The 25597-nt window shown below is 41.2% G+C and overlaps 1 protein-coding gene across 9 annotated transcripts in view; it reads right to left on the bottom strand.

Annotated features, from left to right (window-relative positions):
* Nucleotides 1-25597, bottom strand: part of BBX (BBX high mobility group box domain containing) — a 287251-nt gene that overhangs the window by 86906 nt on the left and 174748 nt on the right. For all 9 annotated transcript variants that reach the window (XM_061134243.1, XM_061134242.1, XM_061134248.1 and 6 more), the window contains one exon: nucleotides 3927-4097. In XM_061134243.1, the coding sequence (XP_060990226.1) occupies nucleotides 3927-4088 (162 nt within the window). In that variant the 5' untranslated portion in view covers nucleotides 4089-4097. The remainder of the gene's footprint in view (nucleotides 1-3926; nucleotides 4098-25597) is intronic.

Here is a 25597-nt window from a genome sequence, read left to right as displayed (position 1 = left end):
AGTTCAGAATGCTTACTAAAACCATTTCTTTAATGCGGTTTCATAGTTAAAATCAAGAAGGATCAAAAAAGCTGTCAGACTGCATTATACATACAATAGAGCAGTAGTTCTTAAATGTAAGTGGGCATAGGAATCCCTGGAGGTCTTGTTAAAACACAGATTGTTAAGTCCCATTGCCAGAGTTTCGTATTCTGTGAGTCTGGAGTAGGCTTTGAGGGTTTGTATTTCTAACAAGTTGTGCAGTTACGCTGATGCTGCTGGTCTAAGGATCACACTTTGAGACCATTACTATAATAAGGCAATCAGCTTCTTTTATAACATGTTTATTGGGCAACTGTTACAGACACTCTAAGACAAATCACTAACTTAATCCAACTAAATGTTTTTTAAAAGTCTTTTAAATTTAAATTAAGCATTGTATATGCATTTAATTAACCATCACTTGTCTTCAGACACAAATAGTACAGAACAATCTCGAAGTCAGAGCTACCTGATCTGGAAGTACATTAAGGATTATTACCCGGCGTGAAGGCTACAGATCTATCTTCCTTGTTACAGGTATAATCATTAACAATGACATGAGTTTTCAATGAATATTTATCTTTCATTCTGAAACTGACTAAGAAGTTACAGAAAAATCAGGCATAAAAATATGTATTATGTAGGTTGAGGAAGTAATTTTATTTTCCCTTCAGAAAAAAAAACTTTGATCCAGTGACTAAATTACAGAACTCAAGACAAGAGATGGAAAAAGAGATAAATAAGACAAGATCCTGGCCCCAGGAGCTCACTGTTTTGGGAGAGAAGAAAGACATAAAAGCAAATAAACTAAAAAGCAGGATGACGACTACAACAAGAAACCAGTGTGATAATGAAACACTAGTGGATTGGTAGAACAACAGAAAAGTCTCCCTAGAAAAGCATCGTCTGGGCTAAATTTTGAAAGACAAGCCAGAGTATATAAGGTAGTCAATGCAAGGTCATGGGGAACTAACAAAGATTAAGGCTCAATGGTTTTTTCAGACACTTATATGCAGTTTAATAGAACCAGTATACAAAAAATGAGAATGGAGAACTAGAGTTGTAGTTGTAGAAGAAGGTATGGGCCGTTTCATGAACAATGTGCTTTGTCATTTTTAAAACGTAAAAGAAAAATAAGTGCCTTTAATCCTGTAAATAAAAGGAGTGGTTTCAGATTGTATGACTCACAAAAACCCCTTGAAGGGGACCAACATAGACTGGAACTTTTTGTTCTGTCAAGTATGAACACTAAAAAAAATTTTTTTTGACTTCTATTGCAATTATTTCATTAAATTAACTAACTGAAAAGTAAGTAAACAAACAAGTGCACGGTATATAAATTAAATCAAAATGAAAAATTATCTGGACTTTTTTTTTTTCTTTCACCAGAGGCCAAGTAACACTCTGCAACAAGCCGACACGAGCACCAGACGGGAATCTGAGACCGCTACTAGAAGCCAGGGAGAGCCAGGAGTGGTTTCAGCAGGGGAAAGGCGCTGTCAGATCTGTACTCCAGGATAAGCCCCGTCATCAGTGTGGAGCATGAATTACAGGAGCAACACCAGCAGCAGACAAAACTAGAGGGACCATCGAAAAGTTCGCGCCAGCAGGCCACGCAAGATCCGGGACAGGGCTGGGTCAAGGCAGTATCACGGGAACGGAGAACTGGGAACGGAGACAACTCACTAATGAGGGAGAAGCAAGAGTGACCGGTGTCTTCACTGAATGTAAAGGCTGGAAAAGAAAGAATGTGTCCAACTTTGGCAGCAAGATTCCTTCACACACGACTGAGAACACTTTTTCTCAAACGAAGGGAAGTTATATCCAGTGGGGAGCAGAAAGATCAGTACTGAGAAGACAGAATGTGAAGAGGCTCTTGGCAGGGAAGGCTGAGTTGGGATAATGAACTCATGAACCAACATAAAGAAGTAAGACCGACAGTGCGTGAGACCTCTTGATTGCAGACTAAAAAGAGAGGAGGACTCAAATGATTTCATTCTTTTACTAAATAACTGTTTACTGGCATGGGATACGGAGCGGCCACTGTTCCAAGGGATGCCGATGGACATCCCCTTATCACCTGCTGATGGACAGATGAGAGACTCGAGCAAAAGAAAACAAACACGGTGTCAGGTCTGGCCAATCTGACAGCGGGAGTTGCCATTTACTGAGAAATGAAAGAAAGGTGCCGGAGCGTGGGGTTTGGAGAAGAACAGTCAAAGCTTCATTTTGAACACATTCAATCTGAGATTCTGACTTGATATTTAAAGTGTATATGTCAAGGAAATAGTCAGAAATACAAGTCCAGAATTTAGGGGAAAGGTTGAGGATGGAGACAGAAATTAAGGTAAGAGGCTCAGAGAACATCAAGATTTGAGGGTAAAATAACAGATGGACAACAAACGGAAGAAACCAGAAAGGTATAGTTGGGAAGGTAGGAACAGAAATAACAGTGAGTGCTGTCATGGACATAGGAGACAGCTTCAAGAACCAAGTCATCAATAGGTGCAAATGCGTGAGAAAGATCAAATTAAGCACGAGCATAAACTTGGCAACTTCCTCAAATAGCAAGAATGACACCACTTCTCTGAAAAAGGAAGGGAAAAGATGGATAAGGACTGAGGTAAGAGTAAGCTGAGTAGATAAAGCTGAAGGAATCATTTTTGGTGGCCTCTATTTTCTCTGTGAAAGAGAAGAAAAGTTCAGCGGTGAGGAGACCATAAACAGTACCCAGAGAAGAAGTCTGCAAAACAGGAAAAATCTTTATAATTCCCGATAAACAGAGCGAAAAAGGGAGTTGACCCAAGCCTAGGACAAAAGATGGAGTGGATATCGAAGAATGTTTATAATATTTGTAGTGACACAAAATATGTACTCATTCATTCTTCCATTGACCATGAGAGGTGAAAGTGAAGGTCACTCAATCATGTCCAACTCTTTGCAATCCCATGGACTGTAGCCCACCAGGCTCCTCTGTCCATGGGGATTCCCCAGGCAAGAATACTGGAGTGGGTTGCCATGCCCTCTCCGAGGGGATCTTCCCAACCAAGGGATCGAACCCAGGTCTCCTGCATTGCAGGCAGATTCTTTTTTTTTTTGCAGGCAGATTCTTAACCATCTGAGCCACCAGGGAAGCCCATTGAGCATATAACTATTTAAAATCTACTCTGAGCCAACCACCATTCTGGGCTTTAAGGAAGGAGAAGACGACAGGAAGGGGAAGACCCCTGCTCTGCTGAGGTTACACTCTAGTCTGGGAAGACAGACATAAACAAGGACCCATAGCAAACAGGAAGTTCAAGGGGACAAATTCCTCAGACGGGGAAGACTTGGGTGGAAGGGACATCTCCGGGGAGGTGAGAGGTGAGGAACCAGTCATGCCAAGATCTGGAGGAATGTGTGGCTTTCTAGTCACCTGCATCATGGTGTAACTTCCTAAGCAAGAGCCGGCTGCTCCAGTGTGAGACCAGAGGAGGGGGGCTGGGCGGGGTGGCAGCACCCAGGTGCTCTGAGTGCCTCAAGGATGAGGGCCTGAAGAGCTCTGCTCCTGCCTGTGGCCGCACGGCTGGGCTGGGCAGGAGGAAAGAGAGGCCAGAGGAGCAACAGGTGGGTGCAAGGTGAACATATCACATTTGATGAACTCACTTCATTTGACTATTGCCTGCAAATCATTAGTGAATTGAGAGAAATACTAATTAAGAAGGATCTGCTTCCGGTCTAAATTATTAGGAAGTATAGATACTTTAAGAGTTATCAGCATTTGGAATGAAACTGTAGGTAAAGTAGTTAAAATACATTCAAGTGACGCAGACTCCTAGGAAAATACTCACTGTACCACACGTGTCCACTGCAGTTTCTGAATGAAGGTTCAAACTTCAAACTTCTACAATAAACGGGGAAATTACCTTGTCAATATCCTCCTCTTCGTCTTCCTCTTCTTCCTCTTCTGAAAAGTCAAGGAGCTTCTTTGCTAGCAACGGATGCCACTGGAGACACTTGCGCTTTGGTCGTTTTCCGGTCCCTTCTCCTTCTGCTGAATGATCTTTATTTCTACTACTGCCTTTCATTACTGTGACCTGTGGTAGTGAAAAGAAAAAGAGAGAGAGAAATCAGAGTAAATCTGATTAAAACTAGTCTACTTAGTTTCCTTAACTTTAATTGGATTATAGTTTTCTTGATTAAAATATCTACCAGCTCAGACATTTACTGGATTCGGTAAGAACTCTAAGTTAACATAAGCAAACATTCATTCTAGTGGGCTAAACTGCTAATAAAATTTGCCTTTTCTGAAATCTGCTTCCTTTCACGTTATAATTTCAGAACTCAAAACCCAAATAAAGTGTTAAGATGATGCTAAGTTACTGTTACCTGTTCATATTTACCCAGGATAGTGTTTCTCAAAGTCTTCCACGAGAGTAATGTGAAAGACAACTCCCAGGAGAGTAGAGATCCTCCCAGATGTAGGTCTCTCTACATTCTCTGATGGCTCCTATTTTTTCATAATAATTTATATGAATTTCACATTCTATACTATGATAAACCTTAGTCAGAAGTATTATTAACTAAAATGAATGCTTTGTAAGAATCAAATGTTTTAGATTTAGAATAAAACTGTTTCGTAAGATAACATACATTTTTCAAAAACTAACTGCACGCAGCCTCCAAGGATCCCGTCCATATACGAAGTCACTCAGTGGGATGAGCACCCACCTGGAATACAAGTCACCAATATCTGTGCCTCTCCCTATTACATATGCACACAAACCTGCAACAAATTTCACTCTCTAGACTTCTTTCCCCTAAAAGATGATTGTCTGAAATAACTATGAGTCTGACAAAATCTTTCAGAAATCTAAACCCTAAAATATTTTTCAGTGACTTAAAAACAAATTTCTTTTCTCAATGAAACAACTACACACTCATATTGTAGAGGTGAAAACAGTAAAAAAAAAAGAAAAACAAAAAAGATGCACCTTCCCCACTATGCCCAGCCCGAAGTTAAACTGCACACAACCAGTTTCTTACATGCTTTCTCATAATTATTTAATATTTCTCATTCATTCATTTGAAGTAATATTGATAAACAAATTGCTCTTTATACATGCTCATGTGAAAGTTCAAACAATACAGTTAAATACCACCAGTTTAAATGGTTCATGCTGATGACTACAAACATAAATGCAGTTGCCAAAAATCACACAGTGGTGGCCTGTCTGGTCAGTTTAAATTTGCGTTGATCCAAATGCTTGCAGAGTGTTATCAATAAACTTTTAATGCTAAGTTGCTAACATTAGGATCCATAAACATACAGTTTCAAGATTCATCTAGTTCTCAAGTCTTCAAAACAACACAATATAGGCAATTTTTTATCTTCCTTAATTGTTTTTGGGTTTGAGGGTCATATTTACGTCTTCACTTCAAAATCAAAAAATATTCACTAATGTTTCCTTGTAGAACTTAGACTTCATTATTTTTAAAAAATGTAAATAACTCATCAATCTGGAATTCATTCTGACAAAGGAATGAGGTGGGGATTGAGCTTATTTTTTTTTTCCCCAAAATACCTAACCAACTATTTCAAACCATTTATTAAACCCTCCTGCTTTCCCCCATTCCATGTATATAAGTCCATTTCTGGACTGTCTTCTGTTCATAATCTCCCCCTCTGTTTTCCCATCCTTCGACCAATTCTAATATCCTAATTGATAATATCACTCTGTACCTTCCTCTATATACAAATATATCAGTAAACACAGCCACTTAAAACACCTAAGCTGAAAATTTCATGCTTTAAGTTAATCAGTTTGAGCATCCTCATTTTCAATAACCATTTAGTATTTCAAAATAAGAATGTATTGAAATTTTCTCAATTATTCCAGTTTGATAGGTGTTAAGATTACTTATCAATAAAATCTTCATTTTAATAATTTTTAATTTTCATTCTGATAAAATCTTCTTATTAAAAGCTGTGTCTAGTCAAAAAAAAAAGGAGGGTGGGGAGGGGAGAAGAACATGTTCCTGTGGTTTTCTTAGCAAGAAACTTCTGTTGAGCATCTGAAGCAATTACATGATTCATGTGGCTGCCTCAAGAGTAGAAGTGATTGAGAACTCTAAATGGAATTAGTTATCTGGTATGTTTTTAATAAAGGAACAACAATTTCTTTGAATTGATAGACCAGTTAACAATTCCCAGTCTGTCTACAAAAAAAAAAAAAACTTGGCATAGGCAACCCAATTTCCAAAAATACCAACGCTATATGGAGAGAAGAGGAAACAGTTATTTTTGTGGCTTATTAATCACTTCAGGATGAGATGCTTGAGTGGTAATTAAACCCATACTGGGTTTTAATACCCAATATTTTATGATATAACACATTTTTTAAATAGTAAAAAAAAATCAGCAGGAAATTTTAAGTCTGGCAAGCTGTTATCAACTGCAGAGGTCAAAATGATTGCCAGTGCCTAGAGAAAAATACATCATTGAGACTCAAGGACTTTGATTATGCTATTTAATTATGCATGAATGTGCTTTAGAGTATGTGCCTTTGTATGTATTCATGTGTAATTTCAATTTCAAACAGAATAGACAATGTCAAGAATCAAATGAATGGATGGTATATGTGGCTTTGGGGTTCAAAATAACCACATTAAACCTCCTCCCACCACACTGCTCCTCCTTCTTCCCACAAAGCTGCCAGGCCACTATGATACCATATGTCCCCTCTGATACTCCCCAAATTAATCTCTTCACTCCCAGGAAAACAATAGAAAGGCCCTATATTGCTAATGACACCGACCACATTTTCTCTTGAGTTACAATTATGTGGGTACATCCTACCTCCATCACTAAGTCTTCTCCTTGATGATCCAAGACTAGTTAACTTCATACACCCAGCAGCACCTGGCTTATCAGATCATCAAGATCGGCTAGTTGTGAGGGCTGCTGTAAGCAACCATATGAAACTCCATGCTAAATTATGGTGATAAGTCACTATTTTTATACACTAGAATGGCTTCAAAATTAACACCTCCTCTTTCATTCCTGTGAATTCAGATATTCTTTCTTGAGTGGGAAAAAAAAGGAGGTCTGATAACTACATATAACAGGCCTAGGTGGCAATGTTCTGTTGGGAGAACCACCAACTACCTGGGCCGTGGGAGAAAAAAGTGACAACTAGCACAGTCTAGAACAAAACAGGAGGAAAATACGTATTTTTAGCATGAATAAAATCAGTGAACTGAAGACAGCAACCTTGGAACAAAATAGTCAAGAAAAGTGTGTCTGATCTAATGACCATGAAATACCCCAACTATAAACTGGATACTTTAATAACGTATAGTTATCTGATTACTTTTTAAATCACCATGGATCTATTTTCAAACTGTTGAAAGAAGGCAAAAGAGTCCACGGCTGGGGTAGGGGTGGAGGTGCTCCTGATTATCATTCAGAAGTAATGAGATAGAGAAGCATGAAAGGAAAGGTGAAGAAAAACATCTGAGAAAAAATAAGGGCAAAGAAGGCAAAATTTTGAGACTTAAGCATATTACTTATCTTATTTCAACAGAGAGGAGGAGGGAAAATGGTTACTTTTTGACAGTAACAGAGACCTACCTTCCTAACTATTCTGCCACTAAAAACCCCACATATTATGAAGTTTGGTTTCTTGTTCTGGTAAAAGAGCAAATTAAGCTAGCAATCTACAGGTAATGAATGAAGCAACTGGGGGACTTTATTCAAAAGGGGTCCTTCTTCCTTTCTGCATGGCAATTCTAGAATAACTGAAGTCAGGTTATTTTTACTATCAGTGGATTCTGCACTTGAAAGAATCAATATCATAAAATTAGGTTGCTGAGTTCAAATGACGGAGGCTGAAGGTCCCTATCCAAAATACAGTTGGCTTTTGAACACTTACACATGAAACTTTTTCAGTAAAAACAGACTATGTTACTACATGATCAATTGCTGGTTGAATCTACTCATCAGAAAGCCACGGATACAGGTAGGTGACTGTAAAGTTACATAACCCCAGCATTCAACAGTGGACTGTACTGACTGATATTTATCTTATAAAAATAAACCAACCCATGAGTACCCTTTTCTTTGCCAGGAAGAGTTGCCCTAGATACTAATAAGACTAAACCAAATGACAAATTAGGAAAAACTTCATTTAACTATGTTTTTCAAATGCAGCAAGCCCATTCATGAAGACCTTTCCTGAGATCAAACTTCAAGAGAAATTTAAGGAAGAAATATCATAAAAGTAATAGTACAGAGTGAATACCACACATAACAAAAGAAAACCATGGACACAGACGCCTAAAGGCCTCATTCAGAATCCTGCCTCCACCACTAACTGCTCATGTAAAGCTGTTTATCTTGGTCTCTCCTCACATTAAAATTATGTTAACAGTTCTACTGTGAGAATACCCTTCATGTAACACCCAGCACACAGCCTGGCACCAAGACAGTTCCCACTCCGTGGCAGTAAACCCTCCTGACACCCACGGGCTTTTTAGAGGGGGTGTGTACGGGTTCAACAGACAGCAAGGGGTCGCTTTAATGCAGCCTAAGATGCTGTTGCAGGGAGAACACAGATGACTCCCATTCAACAGTGGTCCACGCGCCTTCATCTCCAGCCTCAGAAATTGAAAAAGAAAGATGGAACGTTTCTGTTCTTTTGTAGGAGTGACATACACAGTCAGAAATGGACCCTTGGCACAGTCATAAATTCCGTTAAGATCCTCTAGTCTTTCTATCCTCTTGTCTCTCTACTTGGGCAATCAGTAAATTTCAGCTTTTAAAACACTGTGTAAATGTAACTGGGTCACAGGGGTATTTTAGAGTGTAAAGTGTTTCCTGAATGTCCAATAAAACTCTGTTCAAATCATATTAATGGAAATTCAGACCAAAAGAGATAGGGGAAGGTGAGGCAGGCCTATGAAACCTCATTGTTCCAAAGCCACACATTCTATTCGTAAGTAAACACGCTCCTGGGTCTGACCCAGACTGCAAAGCTTCGGAGCGGTCTCCGGCCTACAGCGAAGAAAATCAGCCCCAAGAAACTGTGATAAAGCGGTAGCTCTAGAGCTTCCAGGTGAGTTAGGGTGACCTGCTTAGACAACTCTTCCGAGAGCGTTGCTGCTTTCAAAATGCTCCTTGCCTCCATTCTTTCAGGGATCCAGCTGACACACACACTGGCAGACACCCCAATTTGGAAGCCTTGCCCACCTCCGAAAACACTTCCACTTTCTGACTTGTGCTTCTACCAAGGCCCAGGCCACATTCACTTCCCTTCTAAAGCTTTCTGTGAAAACCTTAAGTCAAAATTCATTGCTCTTTGCTCTTGAGCTTTGATCGTACTGAACCTTTTCGGTCAAGCACTTATCACAGTATTTCAGCTTTATCTATCTCCATCCTCCTCCCAGTCGGTTGTGAATTTCTAATGGGAATGTGTCATGATTTCTTCCTTTTTTGTCCCTGGGCCTCAAACTGAGGCTGGTATATAGCAGTTTCTGAAAAGGGTATTTATGGCTTGTAATTTCCTCACCTGACACTTAGCCACATAAAACAATTTCCCAAAATGAAGTGCTCCTAAGGATAATTTTTAAAATAATACTAATACGCAACTAATATGTATTAAATACTATTTGCTTCATACTTGATATTCATTATCTCACTTAATCTTTATAAGAACCCTTCAGGCAAACACTAACTACTATGCAACCCAGTTGAAGAAGCTGAGGGTTAAGCCATTTGTCTAGGGTCACACAGTTGGCAGCAAAGGAACTGGCCCGAGACCCAGGAAGTCTCACTCAAGAGCCCAAACACTTACCTAGGACAAAGCTCCAATATAAGGCCTTCCACCTGTTGACTCACTGGGCATTTTCTACAGGACAAATAGCTTACGAGCCATGGAACTATCTAAAGGGCACTCTAGGGGGTTGGAAGGTACATCCTTTCAAGGTTCAGAGCAGAAGAGCAAGCATACATCTCTGATACCCACAAGTGACAATTACATTCAGTTCAGTTCAGTTCAGTCGTTCAGTCATGTCCGACTCCTTGTGACCCCATGAACCACAGCATGCCAGGCTTCCCTGTCCATCACCAACTCTTGGAGTTTACTCAAACTCATGTCCGAGTCGGTGATGCCATCAAGCCATCTCATCCTCTGTCAGCCCCTTCTCCTGCCCCCAATCCCTCCCAGCATCAGGGTCTTTTCCAATGAGTCAACTCTTCAAATGAGGTGGCCAAAGTACTGGAGTTTCAGCTTCAGCATCAGTCCTTCCAATAAACACCCAGGACTGATCTCCTTCAGGATGGACTAGTTGGATCTCCTTGCAGTCCAAGGGACTCTCAAGAGTCTTCTCCAACACCACAGTTCAAAAGCATCCACAGTCCAACTCTCACATCCATACATGACCACTGGAAAAACCATAGCCTTGACCAGATGGACCTTTGTTGGCAAAGTAATGTCTCTGCTTTTTAATATGCTATCTAGGTTGGTCACAACTTTCCTTCCAAGGAGTAAGTGTCTTTTAATTTCATGGCTGCAATCACCATCTGCAGTGATTTTGGAGCCCCAAAAAATAAAGTCTGACACTGCTTCCACTGTTTCCCCATCTATTTCCCATGAGGTGATGGGACCGGATGCCATGATCTTAGTTTTCTCAATGTTGAGCTTTAAGCCAACTTTTTCACTCTCCTCTTTCATCAAGAGGCTTTTTAGTTCCTATTCACTTTCTGTCACAAGGGTGGTGTCATCTGCATATCTGAGGTTATTGATATTTCTCCGGGCAATCTTGATTCCAGCTTGTGCTTCCTCCAGCCTAGTGTTTCTCATGATGTACTCTGCATATAAGTTAAATAAGCAGGGTGACGATATACAGCCTTGACGTACTCCTTTTCCTATTTGGAACCAGTCTGTTGTTCCATGTCCAGTTCTAACTGTTGCTTCCTGACCTGCATTAGACTAACTTTAAAACTCTTTGAAGATTAAAGTTCTACAAGTGTTAATCATTATTTATTGTAATTCTAATGGCAATTCTAAACTGTAGACAGATTAAATGAAAACTAACTCATTCAATAAAGTAATACTCTCACTGTAGAAGCAATTCAGTCACTGTTCACGCAAAGAGAGTCTTTCAATGCACTCCTTATTGAAAAGCAGCAGCTCTTCAAGTTGAAACTTTAACTCTGTCAAGATGCTATCTACACACTCTTCATGAATACTAATAAGACACCCACTATTCAAATAATGGCTTAGCTACACTGGCAGGGCTGGTCCCTGACCCCTCCCTTCATGAAGGAAAATGTATTCTAAGATCTTTAATACTTACACTTCATGACATTTAGCCTTAGGAGAGCTTAACATGGTTCTCCAAATGCATGCTGCTCTAGGCTACAGATAGAGACAACAGCTACCTTGAAAGAGATAAGGCACCAAAAGAAGTGGCTGAGGGAAGAAAAGCGATTTACACAAAGAATTCAGTAACAGGCTTGAACGTGTTCCCCATCACACTGCCCTCCCCGCCAAAGCCCGACACTCTGCTTTCCTATAATTTGGGTGGCATTTATATTCTTCACCATAAAATCACCAAATTCCTAGTCTGCAACAGGTCTAGCATAACACATTCGCCCCTTCTAGTTTCTAAATGCACATGGGTGCTTTTTTTTTTAAATCCATTTATTACATAGTCAGGGCATAATTATCACATTGACAAGAATCTGATGTACAAAACAAAGCCAGTGGGAGCCTGTTCCTCATTTACTCTCCACACAGCTACACATATATTTATGGATCACATGCTGAGTTATGCACGGCAGCAGTTAGGTGTCCAGCCTCACCTCTCATCTCATCACCATCTCTGCCGCCTCCGTTCCGCTGGCAGGCAAGGTCGTCCTGTCTCCCACACCTGTCCTGGGCTTGCTCAGCTCTCCCAGGCACACACCCATCCTACTTCCTATGCAAATCCCTCTGAACTCTCATATCTAAGGAGCTACTGTTATTTGCCCCAGCTCCTGTCTCTCTCCTTCCGGAGCGCCGTTTTTGACCACCCACATTTAATGTCTGTGCCGTATATTTTGAAACTTGACTGTACAACAACCATCATTTTGCTGTATAATACATGTATAATGACTCCATATGAATTCCTCCCAGAGACCCTGGAGGGTAAAGAACATGACAGATGTCTTTTTTCAGGATCTGTCAGAGCAAACGTCCCTGTGTTTGGACAGGGAGTACCTGAAGTGAACACAGAAACAATACCTTTCTGCTTTCACATTATGCTTTTTCTTCGCATTGTTTTGCTAGGAGGCATAAGAGACACAAGGCTTGAAAGGAAAATATGCAGAGAAGGAAAAATTAAAACCCAGAGGGTTGCTCAGGAGGACTGGGAAAAGAGAAGAGAAACAGAAAAACTGACAATGAGACGTCATAAAATGAAATCCAAGTCACTTCCAAACAGCTGTCAGTACAAGACTAGAGACATTTTCTTGTAGCTTTATTTCATTCTCTGGTCAAGGACTGTCATTATGCTCTCAAAACAGAATATCACAGTACCGCCCCCTCACTAGCACTCTTTTCCTTTCATACCTGGTCTGCTAATTAACCTCAATTCTGAACTCATCCAACCATTTTTCTTTCCCAGTCTATCCCCAGGTGGCTGGCTATTCCCAGGGTCTGACCCTACTACCAAAAGCTCCCAGTCTCAGGCTGATCCTCAGTGATCATTCATAATCTTTACGTGTCTTAGTCTTATCCAATCCCATGGTGCCCACATATTAACAAATTGTTGGGTCCTTCTCAAACTTCACTGATAATGAGGAGAATAACAACTGTTTATATATATATATATATATATATGCATAAAACATTTACATATATATAAAATGCTTATATATATATTGCTTCCTATGTGCCAGAACATCATGTGAAATGCCAGGCTGGATGAACCACAAGTTGGAATCAAGATTGCTGGGAGAAATATCAACAACCTCAGATACGCAGATGACACCACCCTTATGGCATAAAGTAAAGAGGAGCTAAAGACCTTCTTGATGAAAGTGAACGAGGAGAGTGAAAAAACTGGCTTAAAACTCAACATTCAGAAAACTAAGATCATGGCATCCAGTTCCACCACTTTACGGCCAACAGAAGGGGAAAAAGTGGCAACAGTGACAGACTTTTATTTTCTTGGACTCCAAAATAACTGTGGATGGTGACCACAGCCATGAAATTAAAAGATGCCTGCTCCTTGGAAGGAAAGCTATGACAAACCTAGACAGTGTATTGAAAAGCAGAAATTAACACTTTGCTGAAAAAGGTCCACACAATCAAAGCTACGGTTTCTCCAGTGGTCATGGATGGATGTGAGAGCTAGACCATAGAGAAAGCTGAGCGCTGAAGAATTGATGCTTTTGAACTATGGTGTTGGAGAAGACTCTTGAGAGTCCCTTGGACTGCAAAGGGGATCCAACCAGTCCATCCTAAAGGAAATCAGTCCTGGCTGTTCATTGGGAGGACTGATGTTGAAGCTGAAACTCCAATACTCTGGCCACCTCATGCGAAGAACTGACTCCTTAGAAAAGACCCTGATGTTGAAAAAGGTTGAAGGCAGGAGGAGAAGGGGACGGCAGAGGACGAGATGGTTGGCTGGCATCACTGACTCGATGGACATGAGTTTGAGCAAGCTCTGGGAGTTAGTGATGGACAGGGAAGCCTTGCCTGCTGCAGTCCATGGGGTTGCAAGGAGTTGGACATGACTGAGCTACTAAACAACAACTGCTAAACACTTTATATGAATTAATTTCTGTAACATTCCATACACCTCTTGGAGAAAGGAACTGTAATGGTCACATTTTATATAGGGAGCGGCTAGGAATGACAAAGCTTAAACAACGTGTCCAAGGCCATTCTGCCAGCATGTGGCAGAGCCAGGATTCAAGCCTAGGGCTTCTGTCCTCAGAGCCCAAGCTTCTCCATACAGTCCTTCCCAGCAAAATCCTAGTCATTCTAAGAAATGCCTTTGCCTCCTGGTTAACAGAAAAGTCTACATATGTGGACCCTCCCAAAGTCCCACCCTGCCTACCAACTTCAAAACTTCGTTTCCTCTACTTTTTCTCAAAGGCAGAATTTCAAGGCCGGCCCCTTCTCTCCCTCCTAGCTTGTGCTTCTCATCTTTCCTGCTCCCCTGATGTTCCGTTTGATGACGTACTGATGAACAATCACCAGTTGCTCCCAGTAAAAACCTTCTCTTTTGAGAAGAGCCTGGACACAATTTCAAGTCTAAAGCCCTCTCTGAATCCTCCTCCTTTAGCTGGCCCTCTGTTCTAGTACAAACTGCCTTTCAGCTATCAGGCCAGGAGGCTGCCTAACCCCAAGCCACAGAACTAGCAGCCAAGAAGAACTGGCCTGCTTGGTACTCACACTGTTTGCAGGCTCCACCTTGCACTTCACTTACTGACTTGTTTCCTAATCTTCTCGGTTCTAAAATCCAGGATTAATTTCTTAGAAAGCACTCACAGCTCATTCCAGCTGCGCCACAGGCTCTGGCTTCCTTCTCCACCTCACTATGATTCACGCTTGCATCTTCAATTTCTAGACTCTCAGAGAAAACACACTGCCTCCACCATATCCATGGGGGATTTGCCAGAGCCCGCGTGGTTCACAGAAGCTGGACATTCCTTCCTTTCACAGAAACATCTAGAAAACACACACATCTTTTCTCCTTCCTCACCAATTCCACTGATTGCAACTGGCTTCTAGTGCTGGTACCTAATCTCTCACCACGTTCCGTCCCTTCTACCGCCTCACGTGTGGTCTGCTCTTCTCCACTCCCCACGCGGGCTCAGCAGCCTGGTCTCCCTATCTATGGCTGTGCTGACTCTGATTCTCCACGCTACAAATGCGTGCTCATGCCGTTCTCCTGCATGTGAATCTCTTCAGCAGCCCCTCAATGTACTCAGGAAGATGTCACACCTCGGCCTTCATACAGCACAGAAGATTCTCCCTGACTTTGTCCCTACGTAGTGTTAAGGTAAGGCTCACGTTTCTTGGCCCCAGGCTCACTCTTAGCAGTTCTACCTACGCTGAGCAACACGCTATCACCGGGAACTCACCTCCTGGTATCTGCATGACTGCTCCCCGCCATGAGGCTAGCAGCCCTGCTTCAGCTCCCACTGGCCCTTACGAGTCTGAGACAGAGGTGCTTCTGAGGTGTCCCCACAACAGCCTACACTCAACATCCCCCCTTGAAATGGCGAATCTCCCTTGTCATATCCCTCTGGGCTTTGACAGTCATGGTACGAACTCGAGCCCACTGGTTCAGTGAAGAGTCTCAGGTTTGCTCCCTGAAGCCTCTTCCTGTCCCCTTCATTGCTTCTCACTTGCCCCTGCTTCTTTTCTGCTCCTTCCCACCACTCCTGGCTCTTCCTGCCTGCCTCGTGACCCTCCATCTCAAGAGACTCCTTACACCAAGTTCAAACCACATTCTCGAACTCCCAAACCAGAACAGCTGACAATTTTACTTGTTTGGAAATACCAGCTTCTAGGCAGCAAATGTTAAAATGACTCAGTGAACAATTCTGACCTCATACGAGAAACAATTACTATTCCCTTTTCTCTTGTACCCATCACTGAACACTAATCTTCCATGCACCAGTTTAAATACAGCCCTTTAAATAGTAAGAATGATCATGCATATTTTCACAAATATTTTAAAATATTTATATTAAACTCTATCAGGACTTCCCTGATAGCTCAGTTGGTAAAGAATCTGCCTGCAATGCAGGAGATTCCAGTTCAATTTGTGAGTCGGGAAGATCTGCTGGAGAAGGCATAGGCTACTCACTCCAGTATTCTTGGGCTTCCCTTGTGCTCAGATGGTAAAGAATCTGCCTGTAATGCAGGAGACCTGGGTTCGATCCCTGGGTTGGGAAGATCCGCTGGAGAAGAGAAAGGCTACCCACTCCAGTATTCTGGCTGGAGAATTCCATGGACTGTATACTCCATGGAGTCTCAAAGAGTCGGACACAACTGAGTGACTTTAACTTTCACAATAACCAAAGTTAAAAAAATTTTTTTTCATTTATATTAACTTAAAAAAATTCTAAACTAACCCATGCCTTTTTATTAGCTTGGATGTCTTTCACCATCCTGATCTCTACTTACAACTTAAAAAACAAAACCAGAAACAATGGTTCCTGTTAAGAATCAACAATCTATGATACCTCTAAATGGAAATCTCTTTTTACTTTGCCAATAAAGGTCCATCTAGTCAAGGCTATGGTTTTTTCAGTGGTCATGTATGGATGTGAGAGTTGGACTATAAAGAAAGCTGAACGCCGAAGAATTGATGCTTTTGAGCTGTGGTGTTGGAGAAGAATCTTGAGAGTCCCTTGGACTGCAAGGAGATCCAACCAGTCCATCCTAAAGGAGATCAGTCCTGGGTGTTCATTGGAAGGACTGATGTTGAGGCTGAAGCTTGAATACTTTGGCCACCTCATGGGAAGAGTTGACTCATTGGAAAAGACCCTGATGCTGGGAGGGATTGGGGGCAGGAGGAGAAGAGGACGACAGGGGATAAGATGGCTGGATGGCATCACTGACTCGATGGGCATGGGTTTGGGTGGACTCCGGGAGTTGGTGATGGACAGAGGGGCCTGGCGTGCTGCGGTTCATGGGGTCGCAAAGAGTCGGACACGACTGAGCGACTGAACTGAACCGAACTATTCTTTACTGTTAAGTGATGGCAAATGATTTTAAGTTACATTTAAATTTAGTTCACTTAACAAAGCAAAACTTCTCCATCTTAATGGTTACAAAACAAAACTATTTTCCCATAACATTAAAAAGAAAGAAATCCCTCTAATTTTAGTAGTTGTAGTGTTTACTGAAGCAGCTCATCCTAGCTTCTGCAATGCCCATCTGCTTTACACGTTGGTACACTAGAACCGAGTTAATTTGTCATTTTCCAGATTACATACCGGAAGAAGGGAGGATGGTGCTTATCTTTATATTCCCAAATGCTTGGAATACTGCCTTGACTATATTATGCAATTAATAAAAAAATGCTTGAAAATGCATTAACTAAATGATTTTGTATCAGATTGTGCATTTGCCAAGGAAATTAATTAGAATACACAGGGAGTTATGATACATTTATAGTTTCTGTTTAACTAGAGTTAAGCAGAAAAACCATTTGTTTTATACCTGCTTCACACTTGGTAAGATTTTTTTTTTTCCTTAAATATTTTCTGACTTAATACACATGATACCAAAGTGCTTACTTGCAGCTTCAGAGTCACAATAGTGCCCTATTCAAAGCATTAAACATTCCATCTATATTCCTATTAGGCGTTACAGTCCTTTTGAGGGTCTGGTCTGACTGCTCTAACTTCAGTGCCAAGTACTGAACGCTCTTTTCCTTTACTCATGAAATGTATTAAATCCACGGTATTTGTTTTAAAAAGTTCTTCAGTTCATAGAATTAACAAAATAAGTTCCTATTTCTATACCATTTGCCTGTTTATTCCCCCTCTTTGGAATACTACCAAAGAGAGAATATAAATAGGTAGACATTTTAGGATGACCCGAAATTCATTCTTCCATTTTTCTTTCAATGCACAGTATGCAAATAGGTATTACCCACAAGATATGTGGTTTACTGAGGCATCCTGGCTTATTTTTCTTACAACCTAATTTTCCTAAGTTTGCTCCCTCTGCTGGTTGAATTTTTATCCTCTAGCATCCTATTTAAAAACAAAAGGCAATGTTTTATACTATAAAGAAAATAAAAACTCCTCTATAAAAATTATAAATAAAATTTCAAATAAACCTAGAAAGTCACTTAAGAAGCTCTTCTACATCAAGGCATGGCATTAGCTGACTTTAGGGAGAAGCAGTCTTCCCAGTATTGAGTTAAAGGCAGGGATTTTCCAATGTAGTTATCATTTTTCCTCTAAGCAAGATCCTTACCTCTACCAAGACAATTTCTCATTAATTCAGTTCTTTCTAACCTGGAATCTCCACAGTACTTTGCAATGAGTGTCTAACCAAGTCTTTCCATATTTACACAGACAGCATTACGGAGACAGGGCAGGCAGGAGGGAGCACCCTCACTCCCACATACAATGATTTGTCTCGGCAGCAACAGTTAATGGCGAAATACATAATCAACATGGGGCTACAGGGCTACTCATGTGCCTTCACTGTTTTTCTCCTTTCACCTTCTTTTTTTCAAAGATGGAAGCTATTTTGCTGACATATCTTAAAAAATTGTTTTGATTTTGATAATAAAGATCTTTATAATAAGAAATTGGAGGTACATTTCCCTAATAAGTTGTAAATACATTTTCTAATAAGAAAAATCAGTACTGCTCTAAAAACTTCCAGGCTACTTTAACTGCTACTCCCCAACCATGAAAGATAGTGTGACTTACAGATTGTATCTATTAATTTACCTAATATGACACAGTCCTGGGAAGTGGGTAGACGTAAGCCCATTTCACAGCTGAGGAAGAGGAGCCTCACAGAGATTTACATCTCCCCAATGTCACGGAGGGGCAAAACAGGAGCACAGCCTAAAGGCTTGGGCTTTAATCTCTAAGCATAAGTACTTTCTTCCACCTGACTGCATCACTGATTTTAGTTTTAAATCAATACATTTATTTTGAGAGGAAAAGTAATGCCACTTTATAAGCCTTTTTGAGCATTTGTTTAGTGCCTTAGCATTTACTTAGCTAGAGAATTCCCAAATTTTCATTTATATTTCAGGAGAGTCCTTTGTATGGATTTAGACATACTCTATACACTGGGGGAAGGGAGGGATTCGGAGTAAGAAAGCATATGTATCTGTGAATATTCACTATACTTTTCTTCACTTTGCATTTTGTAAATATTGATGCTGCAGCTCCCAGAGTGCTCTCCTAAGTAGTTATGACTGACAGTTCATGAGTGCTGTGTCTCTCAAAACAAATATGCTTTACTGACGGGCAGCACGTGCACCTCCATCTAATTATTCTGAGAGGCAGGGTGGAACAAGCAACACGATTCCTCGGCCCAGTTTAGCATTCTCCACTGAACACGATAGGCCGGTTGCTGTTTAACACATACCATGAAGGCTTGTCATTTCCATGAGCAACACAACAGATCTGCCATGTAATCCTAGAGCAGAGTACATCTTCCTATGGTTCTTGCAAATATTTTTAAGAGTAAATGAAAATTCACTGCATATTTAATACCAAAAAAGGCCTTTACATATATCCAAGTATTTACTGGATTTTAAAATATGCGACAGTGTGCAGTTTGGGAATAAAAGTTGGGTAAGCGTTTGAAAAAGAACCAACTAGAATAAATAAAATGTGCTTGATTGCCCTGGTTTTAGGGAAAAAATAAACCTGCCACTGTCTGTTGTGTACCCAAAACCACAATCTAAGAGTTAACATCACATTTGTTATTGTTGCTCAGTCGCTTAGTCGCGTCTGACTCTTTGCGACCCCGTGGACTGCAGCATGGCAGACTTCCCTGTCCTTCACCATCTCTCAATGTAAATATGACATTATTTATATTCTATGAGAGCATTTCTCAAACTGGAAAGTAAACCTCATCGAGCAGTCACAGAATTTTGCTTGCAGCATTCTCCCAGCTCTCTGGATTTGTGGACTACCAATCTGTTCTTGGGGCTTCCCTCATAGCTCGGTCAGTAAAGAATCTGCCTGCAATGCAGGAGACTCGTGTTCGATCCCTGGGTTGGGAAGGTCCCCTGGAAAAGGAAATGGCAACCCACTCCAGTATTCTTGCCTGAAGAATCCCATGAACAGAGGAGCCTGGCGGGCTATACAGTCCATGGGGTCGCAAGAGTCGGACACGACTTAGCAACTAAACCACCACCACCACTAATCTGCTCTTGAGAGACAGGCAAATTCCTCCTACAGCTTCTATGTAGCTCCTCTTGGGAGACCTCGTGATTCCAATCAACATTTGCCAATGCAGGGAACATAAGAGATGCAGATTTGATCCCTGAGTTAGGAAGATCCCCTGGAGAAGGAAATGGCAACACACGCCAGTATTCTTGCCTGGGAAATCCCATGGACAGAGGAGCCTGGCGGGCTAGAGTCCATGGGCTCACAAAAGAGTTGGATATGACTTGGTAACTAAACAACATTTACCCACATCACTGAGAAACTATCAGGGGTGAACTCCAGGTTCTGGGACCCCCCGTCACTGCAAAGTTTGCCAACTCTCACATGGCTTCTCCTCCTCTGAGCAATGGCAAAAATTGCCCTTTGAAAATATTGTGAAAAGAACTGTTCAGATCCTGGTTGACTGTAGTGTTATTTAAGACTGGAGTAGGGTCTGCAATTTTCCACGGGATGAGGGAACAGGAACCAAGTCAGGTGACTGACCACTCCTGAAACCTCAGGCTTGACTTAAGGACTGGGTGGCACTTTATGGGAGAGTAATGCTTAGGGGGCGCTCCTCTGGTGGCCCAGCGGTAAAGAATCTGCCTGCAACGCAGGAGCCAGAGGACACGCGGGTTGATCCCTGTGTCAGGAAGATGCCCTGGAGAAGGAAATGGCACCCCACTCCAGAATTCTCACCTGGACAATTCCATGGACAGTGCAGCCTGGCGGGGTACTGTCCTTAGGGTCGCAAAGAGCTGGACACAGTGACTTAGCATGCACACACGCACGCAATGCTTAAGGGAACACAGAACTGGATAGAACTTTGTTGCATTCACCCAGAAATGGGTCAATGACAACCTCAGACAGGTGTAAAGTGCAGTAACTTTTATGTTTCTCATACCCATTTTTCTCTTGTTTGTAGAGTTTTTGAGAAGATGGGAAAGATAGAGAGAAGATGGGAAACATGGGACCAATAATAGTACCAGATTAAGAATAAAGATGCCCAACATCTAGCCCTGGTTTTCACCTCACCAAAAGGGAAAGATTCAATACCAGACCTGTTCAAGGACAAAACCAGCAACTGATTAAGGAGGAAAACTGTACAAGGTCTTCATGCATCAAAAGCTTGGTCTAGATGACCCTGAAGGCACATCGGCACCACTCTCTGCTAGGATTTTGACCTCGACGTCTCCAGTGGAGACCAGGCTGTACTGCAGAGTTCCCCCTCTCCCATACAAAGGCCTTCATTCCCCACTCTCACCTCCTACCAGGAAGATAAAGACACAGTAAAGCAGCTTTCACAACCCCTAACATGTCCTGGGTGTTCACTGGAAGGACTGATGCTGACGCTGAAACTCCAATACTTTGGCCACCTGATGCGAAGAGCTGACTCACTGAAAATGACCCTGATGCTGGGAGGGATTGGGGGCAGGAGGAGAAGGGGACGACAGAGGATGAGATGGCTGGATGGCATCACCGGCTGGATGAGCATGAGTGTGGGTGGACTCTCGGAGTTGGTGATGGACAGGGAGGCCTGGTGTGCTGCGATTCATGGGGTTGCAAAGAGTCAGACATGACTGAGCGACTGAACTGAACTGAATATAGCCTTTACACTGGTGACAATTTCTTACCTGTTGAGGTGGGTCTTTTAAAAACTGCCAACAGTGATTTTGTATAATTCTTCCCACATTGCTTTTCTTATAGTCTATGCCCACCCTTCTTACCATTAATTAACACTGCATTCTATAATTTGAAAATTGAACCCAATTTTGAATTTTGTGTATCTTCATTAAGTTGTTTTCAATTACTGACATTTTAAACACTTTCCATGTGCTTTGATAGAATTCCATATTAAGGAAAAATAACTTTTCCAACACTTACATAAGACTTACCTACATCTTTTTAGGGAATGCATAAGAAGTTTTTTTTTTTTCCTTAAAAGTCTATTTCTAATGGCTTCAAATCCAGGCCATGGAAACCCTGAGTGTTTTTTTTTTACTTTATAAATAATTGAATATATGTTTTATTATGCTTCCCAGGTGGCACAGTGGTAAAGAATCCAAATACCAGTGCAGGAGATGCAAGAGACTTGGGTTTGATCCCTGGGTCGGGAAGATACTGTGGAGTAGGAAATGGCAACCCATTCAATACTTGCCTGGAAAATTCCATGAACAGAGGACCTTGTGGGCTACAAACCACGGGGTCGCAAAGAGTGGGACATGAGTGTGCACACACACACACGTACCTTCTTATGGAGATGTTCAACTCTCAGATACCAGGAGATTCAGATTGCTAACAAGTTGGTTAGGATTAAACCACCTTTGATCTACTTTCACATTTATTAAGAGTAATAGAATCCTGGAGAATCTGAAGTAAAACTCTGTCTGTGACTTTGGAGAGCCTGAAGACCACAAATATACAGCTCAGACAGGTAATAAATGTGGCCAAATCTAGGACCTTAAATCCTGGGTCTCTTCACATAAATCCAAACCATTCATGTGCCAAGAGGGGAACTATCTGCAATACTGAAGAGCTCCCTGGTGATGGAAAGATTAATGGGAATTAGAGGTGCCTGAAACCTTAACAGCAGACAAAGAGGGCTGTCCCTGACACCTGAAAGTGCTCAATTATTAACTGTGCCAAGCCCAGGCAACCACTGCCACTAGTCTTCCAGACCGTTTAAAACATTTACTTTCTACCTAAAACTTACCACAGGTTTATAGTAATAGGAGTCCAGTCATCATATACCCATTTAAGTATTTTTACCTAATATTTAGGATTTACAAAGTCAAAGAGCATGCTGTGTGATAGAAACAATGTGCTTGCATGCATGCTAAGTCGCGTCAGCCGTGTCCAGCTCTTTGCGCTCCTGTGGACTGCAGCCCGCCAGGCTCCTCTGTGCATGGGCTCCTCCAGGCAAGAACACTGGAGTGGGCTGCCGTGCCCGCCTCCAGCGGACCTTCCCGACCCAGGCGTGGAACCTGCATCTCTCATGTCTCTCCTGCTTTTGCAGGTGGATTCCTTACAACTAGCTCCACCTGGGAGGGCCCCCCTGGTGGCTCAGTCAGAAAAGTCTCAGCCTGGAATGCAAGAGACCCAGGTTTGATCCCTGAGCAGGAAAACTCCTTGAGGAAGGAAAGGGTGAGCCACTCCACTACTGCTGCCTGGGAATCCCATGGACACAGTGGCCTGGCAGGCTGTGATGGTCCACGGGGACGCAAAGAGTCGGACACGACTTAGCAACTAAGCCACTAGGCCCACTCCCTGGGAAGTCCAAACAGCAATAGCACTTTCAATTCAGAACTTTACTTTCAACTTCATAAAGTACATTTTTACTGTAAATAAGAGAAGACTTGTAGTTTAAAACTGAAAGCAGAATTTTCATGCATACGGTGTGCTTTTCTTCCGTTCTCAATTTAATCACACATCGGGACACCATTCTAACTGCAACCATTAGTTCACTTAGTCCTCAAAACTACTCTGTGAGAAAGGAAGCATAATTATCCACATTTTACAGAGAAAGCAACTGAGCTTGGAGGGAAACCTTCCCAGGGTAACAGAGAGAAAAGTGGTACATTGGACACAGGATTCAGAGCAAGTGGTCCAGCTATTGCTACATTGCTATTCAATGTCTTAGCCATACACAGATGGTTCTAGAAGCATCTGGGAAAATGGTAAATTCTGCAGTGTTAGTACATTTTTTAAAGTGGGATTAAACTAAAAAGTCTCCTTTTGAGTCCTCTGAAGGTCAAGAGAGGCTCAGAAGTAAAACATGATGATTATCTTTGTCACCTTTTAACCTGTGATTTTCTTTTTCAAGTGACATGCCTCATGTACTACTAAAGTGACTTAGTATAGTTTAACTTTGCTGTAATTAGCATTATGAGTCTGCATAACAATTAAATCATTGCCTTGCCTGGGTAGTTTATAAGGGTTGTATTAATAAATGTCCTTGAGTTCATTTAAAACAGAATCCAGATAAATACTTTGTTGGGTGATTCCCCCCAACCCCAACTCTTAGTTGTGTATTTCATAAGAAAAACTTGCTTTACTTAGTATTTCCCAAATATACTGGAGCCCATATATTATGCCAACTTTCAAAATCTCTTGAGAGTCATCTAAGAGGTATCACTGTTCCACAGTTTTTGGAACGATAAACCTTAATTTCTCCTCTATTACTACAAATTTCACACACAGGAATAAAGCAAAGCATGTGGGGGGCAGTGGGCAACAGGTGCAGGAGGTGTAACTACTTCATTCATAAACACAACAGGATTTGAAGCACAACCGCTACTGAGTTTCTGGAATTCTGTAACTGTAAATCCCAAGTCCTATCTGGAATGCTCCCTAAAAATACGGTGGTCAGAAATAAAAGGCCAGGTATCTATCACCAAAAAAGATGAAATTCTTCTAAACACATCTAAAAAGGGACAGGGGTGGGGGAAGAAAGGACATTCTTATACAAAAATTGGATTCTACCACTGCTAAAATGGAGAGAGGCAAACCAGATTTATCATGGTTGCTTCTAGATACTGGTTTCTATGAGATACAAATCTGGGATTGCTAATAAAACTGCACAACATTAGAATCAAAAGGGATCTTAGAAATCACAGATCAACCCCCAACAATTTAAAGATCTTGAAAAGTAAGTTCATAAGAGGTTAGGTTTAAAATTAAACCATCTTATTCTCTGATTTGGTATAATATTCGGGTTCCTTTTGAGAAAATTATTATCATTACTATTAGGGTTTTTTTGTTGTTTTTTTTCTTTTACTGAATTACAAACCTGAGATTGCTTTATGGTTGTATTATTAGTAAGACAAATGAGTAAACTGCCGTTTAAAAAATTCAGAAGTTGCCAAGTTTATTTACAATAAAATAACAGAAAGAGCTCTTGGCTTTTTTCTCTTGTTCCACTTTCAGTCTATGAAATGAACTGGATCAATATAGGAAAAGCTTCTAAAGGGCAATCTTATTCTATTATCAATAAAAGAAGTTGCTGCAGAATGGAACAGCCAAGAAATGATCCGTTTTTACGGCAACTTACAATTCTCCAGGTCCTTGCTATCTGAAAGAATAAAATAGCTCAAAGAAAACCTACACACCAACAAAAAACCTAGTGGGTACAAAAGGTAGGAGAGCAAAATCCTACACTGTGAGTTTTAACCGAAAATCGATCAATACAGAGAAAAATGAGGAAAGCTGAATGAAGGATTCCATGGTTCAGGGGGACTTGTGCTCAAAACAGTATTAGTCAAAACGCTCTAAGATACAGGGAGTATTTCTGTAAGGCATTACTTACAGCAGATAGCAAGCAATCAGAAAAGTGGAAATCAGGGTCCATTACTCATGGCAGGATAACCTGCATTATCCTCTTTCAGAGGCATCACTAACAAGAGCTGATGAAGAAAAATGAAGGCTGAGAAAGAAAGGGAATGGTGTTTCTTTTACATGTAATTTTCAGCAAACTCTGATGAGTTGCAATCCCGAATGAGTTTCCCTCCCTCTCCTTTCAATTTCATTTAGAAAAATCATCTAGGTTAGGTTCTTCAAGTGTGACTTTGCAACTAGCCTAATGTGGTCCCAAATTATCACCTTCAACATTCCTTGGAGGAAGAACCTGATTAAATACCCTCTGGTTAAGCAGATCAAGGTGGCTTTATGCCGATTCCA

This window comes from Dama dama, chromosome 31 (assembly GCF_033118175.1).
Source record: "Dama dama isolate Ldn47 chromosome 31, ASM3311817v1, whole genome shotgun sequence".
Classification (NCBI taxonomy): Eukaryota; Metazoa; Chordata; class Mammalia; order Artiodactyla; family Cervidae; genus Dama; species Dama dama.
The sequence above is the reverse complement of the archived record's forward strand: the minus strand, read 5'-3'. Positions and strand labels throughout refer to the sequence as shown.